We start from the raw sequence: 11506 nt of genomic DNA on the forward strand, positions 1-11506 counted from the left end.
CCGTCTCACCCTCTTCCTACTCTTCTATAGTTACAGGTTTCCCCACCACCTCTGGTCTGACTACCCAGGTGTCCATCTGCAAGTAGCAATGGCAGTCTGGACAGTGGTCTTAGGCTGTTTTCCTGCCTCAGGCAGATTAAAGCCTATGATTCCCTTTTCTGAAAGACTATAGAACCAGTACCTACAGGTCTAGAAATAAGTCATAAGTATTCATAGAGAGGGGAGGGGGAGGGGCAGATGTATCCCAGGATTTTCCCATCGTCCTCCTGTATTGTGTTGTTGTTCAGCCACTAAGTCATGCCTCTTTGCGACCTTGTGGACTACAGCACGCTAGGCTCCTCTGTCCTCCACTATCTCCCAGAGTTCGCTCAAATCCGTGTCCATCGAGTCAGTGATGCTATCTAGCCATCTCATCCTTTGCTGCCCCCTTCTCCTTTTGTCTGTATCGTACGGCCCGGAAAACAGTCCTTGAAATCAGTCAGCCTTCATTTTGTCTTCCTGCACATATCTTGGTAAAGGATGTCACTATTTCAAGGGCTTTTATAAGGAAGGAAAGATAGCATAATAGTCTGCAGCATAAAAATGAGGCCAAGATGAACAGTTGGCTGCCCTGAGAAGCATGCATTGATTGCTTGCCGTCAGTATCCCCCCTGACGTGTATATTCCCAGAGACCTGCTCTCCAGATGCCATTCCTTCTCTGCAGGGCTGAAATTCTCCTAGAATTAGAAAGACCAAGTTCTTGGTCCCTTGCACGCTGTCTGGGCTGGTGGAGGACGCTTAGACCGCTCTTTCTGGATCTTTCCATCACCTTCTTGTTGTCCCTCTGCAGACACCTCCCACCCCTTCCCCTTCTCAGCACCCCAGCATCGTGTACGGCTTGTATCACTTTCCCAAGTGATTTCACCTCCCTGACCTGAGGTTGCTTCTCTGTGCTGGGATAGGAATAGCATCTAGCTCATCTAGCTATTCTTAGCTCTCAAATGACATGATGCTAGTATTATTATTGTTGTTATTATTACTCCACCGTGAGATAAGCCAGCAGGAAATAGACTTGGGACAAGAGCTGGACTTAGGACTCTGTTCCTTTTCCATTGGTTATTCATTGAACATTCATTGAATCATGTGGGCCAACAAGAAAAGAGACACACTGCCACTTCACAACTTGGAATTCAGGTTAGTCCAGTGGCGACTGAACCTATAAGTGTAGTTTTCCCAAAGAGGGATAAACTGGTGAACCCACCTGTTTTTCTCAATATAACTTCAAGTCAAAATAGCCATTGATCAGAGATGAATCCAATTTGCCTTTATGTGGCCTTGACCAAATCACTGTCACCTGAACATATATATATATATATATATATATATATATATATATATATATATAAAATCAAGCCATACATTTGGTCTTTATTCTAATAAATCAAAATCCATATTGACTTATTGAAGTAGCAGAATGGAATAATTTTTGGTAGTGTGTCAATAAATAATTTGAGTTTTTGACAGTGTTCTCTTTTAAAATGACAACTAACTGTATAAACATTGGTCCCTTGGGATTTTTTTTTTTAAGAACTTATGTGAAAGCTGGATTTGGTACTTACGAGTTTGTGGCTTACTTTGAAGGATTATATAGTAGCTTTGTGATTATCTTTTCAGTTGAAATACAATGCATCTATTGAATAACCTTCACTTCTAAAAGCTTGTTCCAAAGTTGTACTGTGGTATTATATAAAGTAAAGTTAGGATGAGCAGAGCTCACCCAAATTCAATCCTTTCTTTCTATAGGGAAGGTAACTGAGATTCAGAGAAATTAAGTAACCTGTCCGTAGTTAACCATCTAGTAAGTTATTGGACATTGCAGCTGCTAAGGTTTGAAAACTTACATTGTAGGTTATTTGCCTTTGAAGTTCAATGTTTTTTTCCCGCTATATCACTATACCCCCAGTGTTATCATTGTTCATTTCCTACAGAACAAATCTACTCTGGGCAATGGCAGTTGCTCAGAAAGGAGTTGGCAGTTGTCTGAAGGAGCACTTAAATATTTAATTCACGATTAAGTCGAGATCTGTGGTACCTTCAGTTTCACCAGTGATCAGTGCCCCCGTGAAAACCTTTTCTTGAACTTTCAAGACTATGACGGGCTAGGAACCTCTGGCTTTAGTTACCCAGCTCCTGCGTCAGAAGGAGAGAGAGAGAGACAGACATCCAGCTGGGAATCCAGATCTTGCTTCAAAGCTTTTATCTTCAGAGGAAAGAAATCTTGTGAATTTCATTAATGTCAACAAGATCTGAGGAGATTTGGAGTGTTTAAGCCCTTGGGCATCCCTAGTATGACATATGCTCTGGTTATTATAAGTTTGTGGTTGCAAAACCATTGCAACTTTGATTCACATCCACCATGAACCAACACTCTGGAAATATCCATCATATGGTGAGACTTAAGGGTACGTTGAAAACAGTCATTTTCCAAGAGATTATGAAGTCAAGTTATCACTAAGGTGGAAAAAGATGAATCTCCTCAAAGGGACATAGCAAAGCTAAAAAAAAAAAAAAAAAGTGAAAGCATTTCTTTAGGATTCTAGAAGTAGATAAAACATCTCCCCAAAAGGCTTCTTCTCTTATTCAATGTAGAAAAAATGAATTTTGCCCTGACTTGTCTTGCCCTTTTGCCTTCCACTGCCATTCTCTCATCTCCAGAAAGAATCAGACTAAAATTTACAATTGTTTCCACTGTAATTTTCCAAACCTTATGGGAGAAAGCACTTTTATTCTAAAACAGGTAATGCTATTTCTATAAAGTAAATTGGGCCTAAGCAAACCCCAAATAGGATATTTCTGGCAAAACAAATGTTGACAATTTAATCTAGGTCTTGAAATCAAAAACTCCTTAAAAAACAAAATATATCTGTGTCTCTTCTCACCCTTCCTTAATTCAAATTAAAAGGCGAAAGATTCAAAGAAACCATAAATTCATAAACATTATGAGCTATCTTTTTTTTTAACATTTACATGATTTTTTTCCATTTATTTTTATTAGTTGGAGGCTAATTACTTTACAATATTGTAGTGGCTTTTGCCATACATTGACATGAATCAGCCATGGATTTACATGTGTTCCCCATCCCGATCCCCTCTCCCACCTCCCTCCCCATCTCATCGCTCTGGATCATCCCAGTGCATCAGCCCCAAGCACTTGTCTCATGCATCCAACCTGGGCTGGCGATCTGTTTCACCCGTGATAATATACATATTTCAATGCTGTTCTCTCAGATCATCTATCTTTTTAATGATGAGTCATCTTTTTAGTAGATTATCTTTTGAAAAATGTTAGTTTTATTCCACTATAACTAACATTTCTGCCTAAATACCAACTAGTGCAAACAAAGAATTACAGTTTGGGGTTATCTCCATTTCAAAACTACCAAATCCACTAAACCCCAAGCTGGAAATGTGTTCAGAATCATCCAACAGAACATCTGTGATGGTTCCGCGTCACCAAGAAACATAAGAATAATATTTGCAATAGAGTCCGCACACACGCCCTGCGGACACCTGAACCCAGGCCCCAGGGCTCACCCTCTCTCCAGGGCAGATGGCGTCATGGAGACCCCGACAGAAGGTATGCAGTTTTAGCTGTGGCCAAAGCCATCACTGATTATGGGTCTTAACAGGGAAACCCCCTTTCAATTGGACTTTAAAGCTTTTCAAATAGTTTAGTTCAACATTTGAGAAACCAAAACACAACCCAAAAAGCAAAAAAATGCCTTTTCTGATCCAGAAAGAAATGATTTCGTTTCTTCTGTTAGTACTTTTTAAAAAATTGCGCTCAGCATGGCTTCAGGTTGACTCTGAGAGGCCCCCCGGTCACGACGGTTTCAGAGTGACGGGCAGGGTGGGCACAGCGCCTTCCCCCGCAGACACTCGGCCGGTCCACCGTGTGAGGACATCCACCTGCCCTTCTGCAGGACCAGCGGAAGCGCTGCTGCTCTCCAGATCACGCCTCCTTCTTTTCTTAGTCACGACCAGAGAGGCTAGGTGGTGGTGGTGTTTGGTCACTAAGTCATGGCCAGCTCTGTGCGACCCCACTGACTGTAAGTCAGCCTTCAGCGTGTTCCTGCCTTCCCGCCAGGCTCCTCCGTCCATGGGATTCTCTGGGTAAGAATACCCGAGTGGGTTACCATTTCCTCCTCCAGGGGATCTTCTCAACCCAGGGATCGAACCGGCGTCTCCAGCGTCTGCTGCTTGGCAGGTGGATTCTTTACCACTGAATCCACTGAGCCACCTGGGAAGCAGAAGGAATAGGTCGAGTTTATCGGTTATTTCATCTGTTGGAACAGAATGAGTGATACTTCGGGTATGTTGGATAAGCAGCCTGAAGTAAGCATTTGTGTGCTTCCTACTCCTGATGCCTTAAATAATACTTTCATTTCCCTCTAGCTTGTGCATTACAGTTCATGTAACAATATCTATACCCTTAAGTGAAGTGGCTCAGTCGTGTCTGACTCTTTGCAACCTCATGGACTGTAGCCCACCAGACTCCCCCATCCGTGGAATTTTCTAGGCAAGAGCACTGCAGTGTGTTGCCATTTCCTTCTCCAGGATATCCTTAAGAGTATTGGTCAAAACACTGGGGTCGGAAAAATCTGAATCTGGACGTGACTCTCCTTGAGCGTCCAGTGCCGTCCCGTGCTTCCTTCGGCAGCTCTTCCTGTCCTGGGACTCGGGGCCTTGGAAGCCTGGCCCTCCCTCACAGAGACGCTTTCTCTCGGGACGTTCTCCAGTTGGGTCCGAGCAGCAGGACAGGGGCCAGCCACGCGGGGCTCTGGGCTGGGTCCGCAGCCCAGACTCAGTCTGGTGGGCCTGAACGTGACCTGCGGGGACCTCGGCCAGCTCCCCAAAGGCAAGAGCCCCGTCTTTGCCGTCTTGCATGACCCTGCAGGGCCTCGTCCTGCACTGTCTACAGAGAGCCCATCACCCTTCAGAGTGGCCGGAGCTGCCACCGAGACCAACTCACGAAGACCTCGCTCTGGCCACCAGAAGTGTCCCTTTTCCACTTTTTGTCTTTTTTTCCCCCACCTTTTCCCTGTAATAGTAGTAACTAAAGAAAAGAAGGAAAGCTTCTACACAGTGTGAACATTGTAAAAATGCTAAGAGACTGTTGCCTCAGAACCCTCCGTGATATATGTCCATTGCCAGGCCAGGTCGCCTGCCTTGCAGATATGCACCTGTGTGGAAGGTAAACGGGTCTGATGTCTTGGCCGTGCCTTCGGGACGGGAAGGCGTGATGGTCACTTCACAACCACGAGTTCATTCACTGGGGGGGTGCCCTTGACAGCGGGAAGCCTGGGACACACATACCTGACCAAAACGGCCCCGAGGAAGAGAAAGCATCCAGGTGGGGGCTGTTTAAACTGGCTTAGGTAGAAAAGGAGGCTGCCCACGCTTAAACATACTGCCTACACAATCCAAAACCACTTCAACGTTCAGAACGACAAGCGTCTTCAAAAATGTTGGATTGTCCAAAAAGTTCCTTGGGGTTTTTCTGTACCAGCTTATGGAAAACCCCAAACAAACTTTTTGGCCAACCCGATAATTCCTAACCAAGAGACTTCCAAGCAGTAGGAGCTCGTCTCCGGCACACAAATACCTCCAAGAGGAGAAACGGAATCCCTGGTTCTAGTCTACCTGCGTTGTATTCCTTTAGAAATGCAAAGTCTGGGTTGAACTGTTGTTACAGGTCCTGTTTGTTTAGTTATACATAAAACACATCTTTTCCTTCATCAATGTATCTTTCCAGCTGTCGGACATAAAATAGACTCTTAGCTTCCTGAATTGAAATGTCATCTTCCTAACAAGAAGTGACAATTGTACAAAACCATCTGGGTTGTTCTTAAAGCATCCTATTCTCACAAGCGTGTTTTCCTGCGGCGTCGTACGTATTTAAAAAGGTGAGCTCAACCTAATCGCCTCAAACTCAGATTCTCAAAGAAAGTGACTCTAGAGCAGTTCTGAAATGGAGACCGCCCTGCTCACCTACCCCTCTATGTGGCCTGACCCTAAACCATGCCTGGTCATCCCTCCCACGCCCAGAGGAAGGGACGGGGCTCCTTTGTTGGGCTTTTTCCTCCCCCAGAGTTACACATTCTGCAATCAGGAATATTCCAACTCCAACTCCCTTTCTGAATAAGCAACTGTTATTCTGCTCTGTTCTTTTTATCACTTGGTTTATGCACTGCTGAGAAACAAAAAAGCTACATAGTTTTCTTACTCCTACAGTTACATATTTTTTAAGAAGTAAGAATAGGTCACTATTGAAATAAAGCGCTGCTTGTCAGGATAGCATTCTGGGAGGCAGCGGGACAAACAGGGCGTGTTAAGCTTTCCGTTGTGTGCAGACTTTCCCACCCTTCTCTGCTCCCACCAGGAAAATATGTCTGTCCCGTGATCTATTCAGTCCTTGACCTTTTGACTAACAGGCCAACAAAAGGCACCATTTATTGGTGATTAATTTACGTGTCTTTGTCCATCAGGAACTGGATCAAGGCTGTCACAACTCAGCACCATCACCAGTTACACTTTCCACGTGCGCCTGGGGCATTTTTGCCAGGGCTCAGCGGGCCGTGCAAACCTGCATCCTGCCAACTGCCCCCTAAGTCCACCTGTTTCGTGAGCAGGGGAGTTCAACAGGAATGTCATCGGGGACGGGACCAGCCCAGACACTGTCGCTGGCCTTCCTTCAGGGCCCCCCTCGGAATCCCGGGAGCCGACCTTGTTCCTCACACACCCCTTCCTCCCGGGTCTCCCTTGTCACACACGTGACCTGTTTCCGTTCCTGCTGCACCTTTTTTGGACGGTGTTGCTTTTGCCCTCCTCTCTTTTGGAACTTCCTCCTTAGCATCTTTTGGTCTCCCCTGTAACACACATCACCAACCCCTGCCCAGCACACACACACACACACACACACGCTCCTTCCTCATTCTCTCTTTTCTGTGTGTGCTCAGTCGTGTCTGACTCCTTGCAACCCCATGGACTGTAGTCCTCCAGGATCCTCTGTCCATGAGATTTTCCAGGCAAGAATATTGGAGTGGGGTGCCATTTCCTCCTCCAAGGCATCTCCTGACCCAGGGATCGAACCTGTGTCTCCTGCATTGGCAGGCAGGTTCTTTACCACAGAGCCACCTGGGAAGCCCCTTCTCTCTTAATCCAGCTCAAAACCTCCTCCTGTTGGAAATCCTCCCCCCCCCCCCCATGTGGATGGATACCATGTTCTCCTCGGTGGGAGATCCTGACCGCACTGACTCTCTTCTCAGGCCACCCTGTGAATCTTTTTTTTTATTTTAAACTATTTAAGTATTTGTCTGTATATATTTTTAAAGTTTACCTTTAGCTGAAAAACATCCGGGCAAGAACTATTTGTTCAAACATCCTGTCTCTTGTTTATTCTGTACAACCATCATGTATGAATATTTTAGATGATCAGCTAGTCTGTAAATCAACCTTTAACTTAAATCCAGCTTTCCCCATCACAGCAGAAAGGCTTCCACCATGAGAAGGGCAAAATCCACTTCATTACAATGGTTTTGCAAACCCAGCTGTGTAACTCATAACTTTTCTCTTTCTGACAATTAGTAGTATTTCTGCCTGCCCTCACCCCCCACCAAACGAAACAAATCAGGAGAACCGTGTCCTTTCTCTGTGTTACAGAAGACAGCGCTATTTCTCTAACAAGTTTCTGGGAAAATCAAGCAAAAGAACTGCTTATCTATGCTGTCTGGGATTGTAATTGTTACCTTTATTACTGGTCTGAACTATTACTCCGTCTTTTTTAAAATGTTCAAAATAACTGGGGAAAAATAGCTTTGAAATGCCATTTTCCACCCCCCCTCTATTATTTTCACATTCAGGCAAGATAAGCTTTGGGCGCTGTATTGAAATCTGAATAAAATGAACACGCTCATCTGGGAAAGTGCACATTTTCCAGCTGTAGCTGCTCTCCCCACAGTGTCCCCGGTCTGAGCCCTCGTCCTCACCCCCCCAGACTCTCAGCCCACCCCGTGGCCCTTTGCTTTCATCATGAATCAGGTGGGGTAGCGTCAGCAAAGGCACAAAGATGACTCGCTTACTGGGAGAACAAGCGGTGTGGACACCTTTAGAAATTCGGGTGGGAAATACAACTCACAGGCCCGTCATGACTATTCCGGGGCTTCCCCGGTGGCTCAGATGATAAAGAACCTGCCTGCCGAAGCAGGAGGCGCGGATTCGACCCCTGGGTCAGGAAGATCTCCTGAAGGAGAGCATGGCAACCCACTCCAGTATTCTTGCCTGGAGAATCCCATGGACAGAGGAGCCTGGCAGGTTACAGTCCCTGGGGTGGCAAAGAGTCGGACATGACTGAGCAACTAAACAACAATGACTATTATTAGGTGGAATTTCTGTTCTCTGAATGGAAGCAGACCCCCACGCACTTGGGTAACCTCTTAGATAGAACGCGATCAACACTTTTAGACCATGAGACCCAGCCTCCCACCCAGGCCATGGATGGCCAGTCCAGGAACTCCTTCCCACAGAGTCTGAGAGGCAGCTGAGTGGTCACTTCCAGGCTCAGGGCGGTGAGACTTCGGCCGGGTCCTCCAGGTGCTCCCCCCAACCCCCGGGGCAGGCGGCCTGCATGGACTTAGACCCCAGCATCAGCAGAGCTCCCATCCCTGTGAAGCCGTAACTGAGGACTAGGATCCAGGCGTTCAGGAAGAGATGAGGAAGAGATGGCAGGCAAGGCCATCTCTGCTCCCAGCTGCACCCCCAGTGATGGGGAGGGGCAGGGGTCCCAGCAGAGGCCGAATACCATGGTTGATAAGACCTGGAGGAGATAGCGTGCACCCCGCGGACGCAAGCCCCAGACGTGGGCACGGACTAAGCCCCTCGCAGCACCGCGTGTCCGTCTGCGACCACGCAGAGCCAGCACCCTCGCCTGACCATTGGCCCTTCCTTCTAAGTAGGCCATCTTGGGCCTTTGCAGAAGTCAGGGTCCGGGAGAATGCTCTTGATGTAATTACCGGGTCTGAGACAGAGAGTCCCTAACTTGTGAGCTGTGGTGTAACCTCAAGTCACCTGGCGTTCGTTTACGCCCTGACGTCTCTAGTTGAGATGACTTTTCATCACCTCACTTTGGTTTACACTCTGTTGACCTTTCATCAGCTCCCTTCTAGTGGGACTTTGTGTTCTGGTCGGTCACCACTCCTGAAACTCTACCGGGATCATGTCAAATGATCCGATGCTAATTGATCCACATCAATGTCAAACGTTAAATGCTTGCGTCTCGTGGCATAGGCCTTGGAGACCAATGCCTAGACCCATGCATAGGACTTTTTGGGAAAGTGCTGCACAGTAACGGGCCTCTCTATGTGTTTGCATGAACCAGTGAACTCCGGGGACGGCATCGACTACAGCCAGCAGAAGCGGGAGAACGTCGGCGACTTGATCCAGGAGACGCTGGAGGCCTTCGAGCGCTACGGTGGCGAAGACGCCTTCATCAACATCAAGTACATGGTCCCCACCTACGAGTCGTGCTTGCTGAACTAGCGGGGAGGCAGCTGGGCTGGGCGGAGGGGTGCTCCCCGGGGTCCTCCCCGCCACCCGTCTCTGCCGCTGCTGGCATCTCCTTATCCGCGACTTCGGCCGCTCAGCGCTTCCACAGCTGCCCAAATAGCAGCTCACGGGCCCTCGGATTGTTAGCCCTTTGAGAGCAAGGCTTTCCCATACATAAATAGTGCCTGTTTCTTAGATTACAATAGTGTACTGTGCTTATTTGTTCCAGGAGAAGAATCGCTTCTTTATCCAGTTCGGAAAGAAAGCAGGAGTCCGAGTTAAACCTTCGGTTGTATGGACAATAAAACTATGATTTTCGTACGCAATTCAGCAATTGTGTCTGCCTGCCCCGAGGGTGATGTCAGAGGTTGGAAGGGGAGCGTTTAGGTCCACTACTTAATAGGTGTTGGTCGTGGACCCGGGAGCCTATTCAGCAGCACCTCCCCAGCAGCTGTGTAGAACAGTGTACTTTGACACATGATAAAACAGTGGGATCTATGCCCCCATTACAGGGGGACGGTTTCTAGCGAGTTCTAAACCTCGGCTATAAACATAACTGATGCTTCTGGCCCATGGGAATCTGCAGGGCTTCCCAGCTTATACTGGGGGAGGGGGGCACAGGGGAGGGGGGTGGGCCGGGTATGAAATGCCACGTGGCACATGTGATTTGTTTAAAACGCTAGCTTGCTTCCTTGTCCCTCATAGTCTGACATCTGCACCCCAGGACCCTGGTGTAATTGACAACACGCTACCCGGCAGGCAGTTTGGGGCCTTTCATCATTTTTGAAGATGACTTAGGTGCATCGTAGTGATTGCCCCTGGGAACAAACCAAGTCCTTTTCCTCTGCAGTTCTCCTCCCTCTGGTGGGTTGGGTGGGTTCCCATAGCACCTCTTGCTGAGTCTGAGGGCACTGTTTGGGAATTTTATTTTAAAATAAAAAAAGATTTAAAAAAGATTTTTTAAAAAAGGCATGCACTGCTTCATTCAACTGAGAAAGTGAAAAGGTGCCCAAAGAGAAGCGTGAGTGTAAGGTACCCCAACAAGGGCCTGCAGGGTGCGGGACGCTCAGCTCGGAAAGCTTTGGGGGGAGGGACCCCAATTCGCGCACCTGCAAGCTGCCATGGCTGCCGGCAGTGGAGGCCAGGAGGGTCTCGGTCTGCAGCGAAAGCAGCTCTGGCACAGAAGGGAGGAATTGAAATGTGTCCCCGGGGAAGCGAGCCCTGGCCTCCGGGTGGTTGTCTGTAATTATTGAAGACACAAGTGTCCAGAGGCAAACTCCGAGTTTGAAAACTGGTTCATTATTCACCTTCCTCGGTGCCAGGCTCTGCATATGAAATCTAACATCTGAGTAGCTACCACCTAGTTCCCGAAGCATTTTCTTTTTTATTTTTTTTTAGGATAAATGGAGATGCGTGACTGGGTAAGACAAATTGGCTTTTGGGTATGATATCAATACTTTGAAAAGACAGAGCTAGAAGCAGACACGGAGAGGTTAAGACAGGTTTTTCTCCAGACTACGGTGTTCCGCTGTACCCATCAGCTGTCTCCCTGGCATCAGCGAGGTGTTCAAAGTGACCCCTGAGTCCCTGATACTGTCAGTTAGAAGGACACCGCTGTCGGTGCCCTTGAATGTTCCTGCCAGAATTTCCTCCACGGCTCCATCAGGACTTGGGGACCAGCCTACTGTCTCACTCTCTCTCCTGCTTGTGAAAACCACCTGGTGTAGAAGCATGGGGACCTACCAGCCTCTGAGCCCAGAGCCCTAACTCTGGCATGAAATTAAAACATTGAGGTTCCTTTCCCAGCTCTCTGACTCTTATTAGCTGTGCCGCCTCGGGCACGTAATTTAACTTCTCTGAGTCTCCAGTTTCCTCGGCTGTAACGTGGAGATTACTCCTACCTGCAGGACGGTTGTAAGAACT

The 11506-nt window shown here is 47.4% G+C and overlaps 1 protein-coding gene across 2 annotated transcripts in view; it reads left to right on the forward strand.

The window, feature by feature from the left end:
* PACRG (parkin coregulated) overlaps positions 1-9913 on the forward strand; it is a 509608-nt gene extending 499695 nt beyond the window's left edge. The window contains exons 5-6 of one of the 2 annotated variants that reach the window (XM_043457379.1): positions 9417-9537; positions 9813-9913. In XM_043457379.1, the coding sequence (XP_043313314.1) occupies positions 9417-9537; positions 9813-9888 (197 nt within the window). In that variant the 3' untranslated portion in view covers positions 9889-9913. Of the gene's footprint in view, positions 1-9416 lie in introns of both variants that reach the window. The other variant, XM_043457380.1, reaches the window with a different exon arrangement.
* The last annotated feature ends 1593 nt before the right edge of the window (positions 9914-11506 follow it).

Source organism: Cervus canadensis, chromosome 33 (assembly GCF_019320065.1).
Source record: "Cervus canadensis isolate Bull #8, Minnesota chromosome 33, ASM1932006v1, whole genome shotgun sequence".
Lineage (NCBI taxonomy): Eukaryota > Metazoa > Chordata > Mammalia > Artiodactyla > Cervidae > Cervus > Cervus canadensis.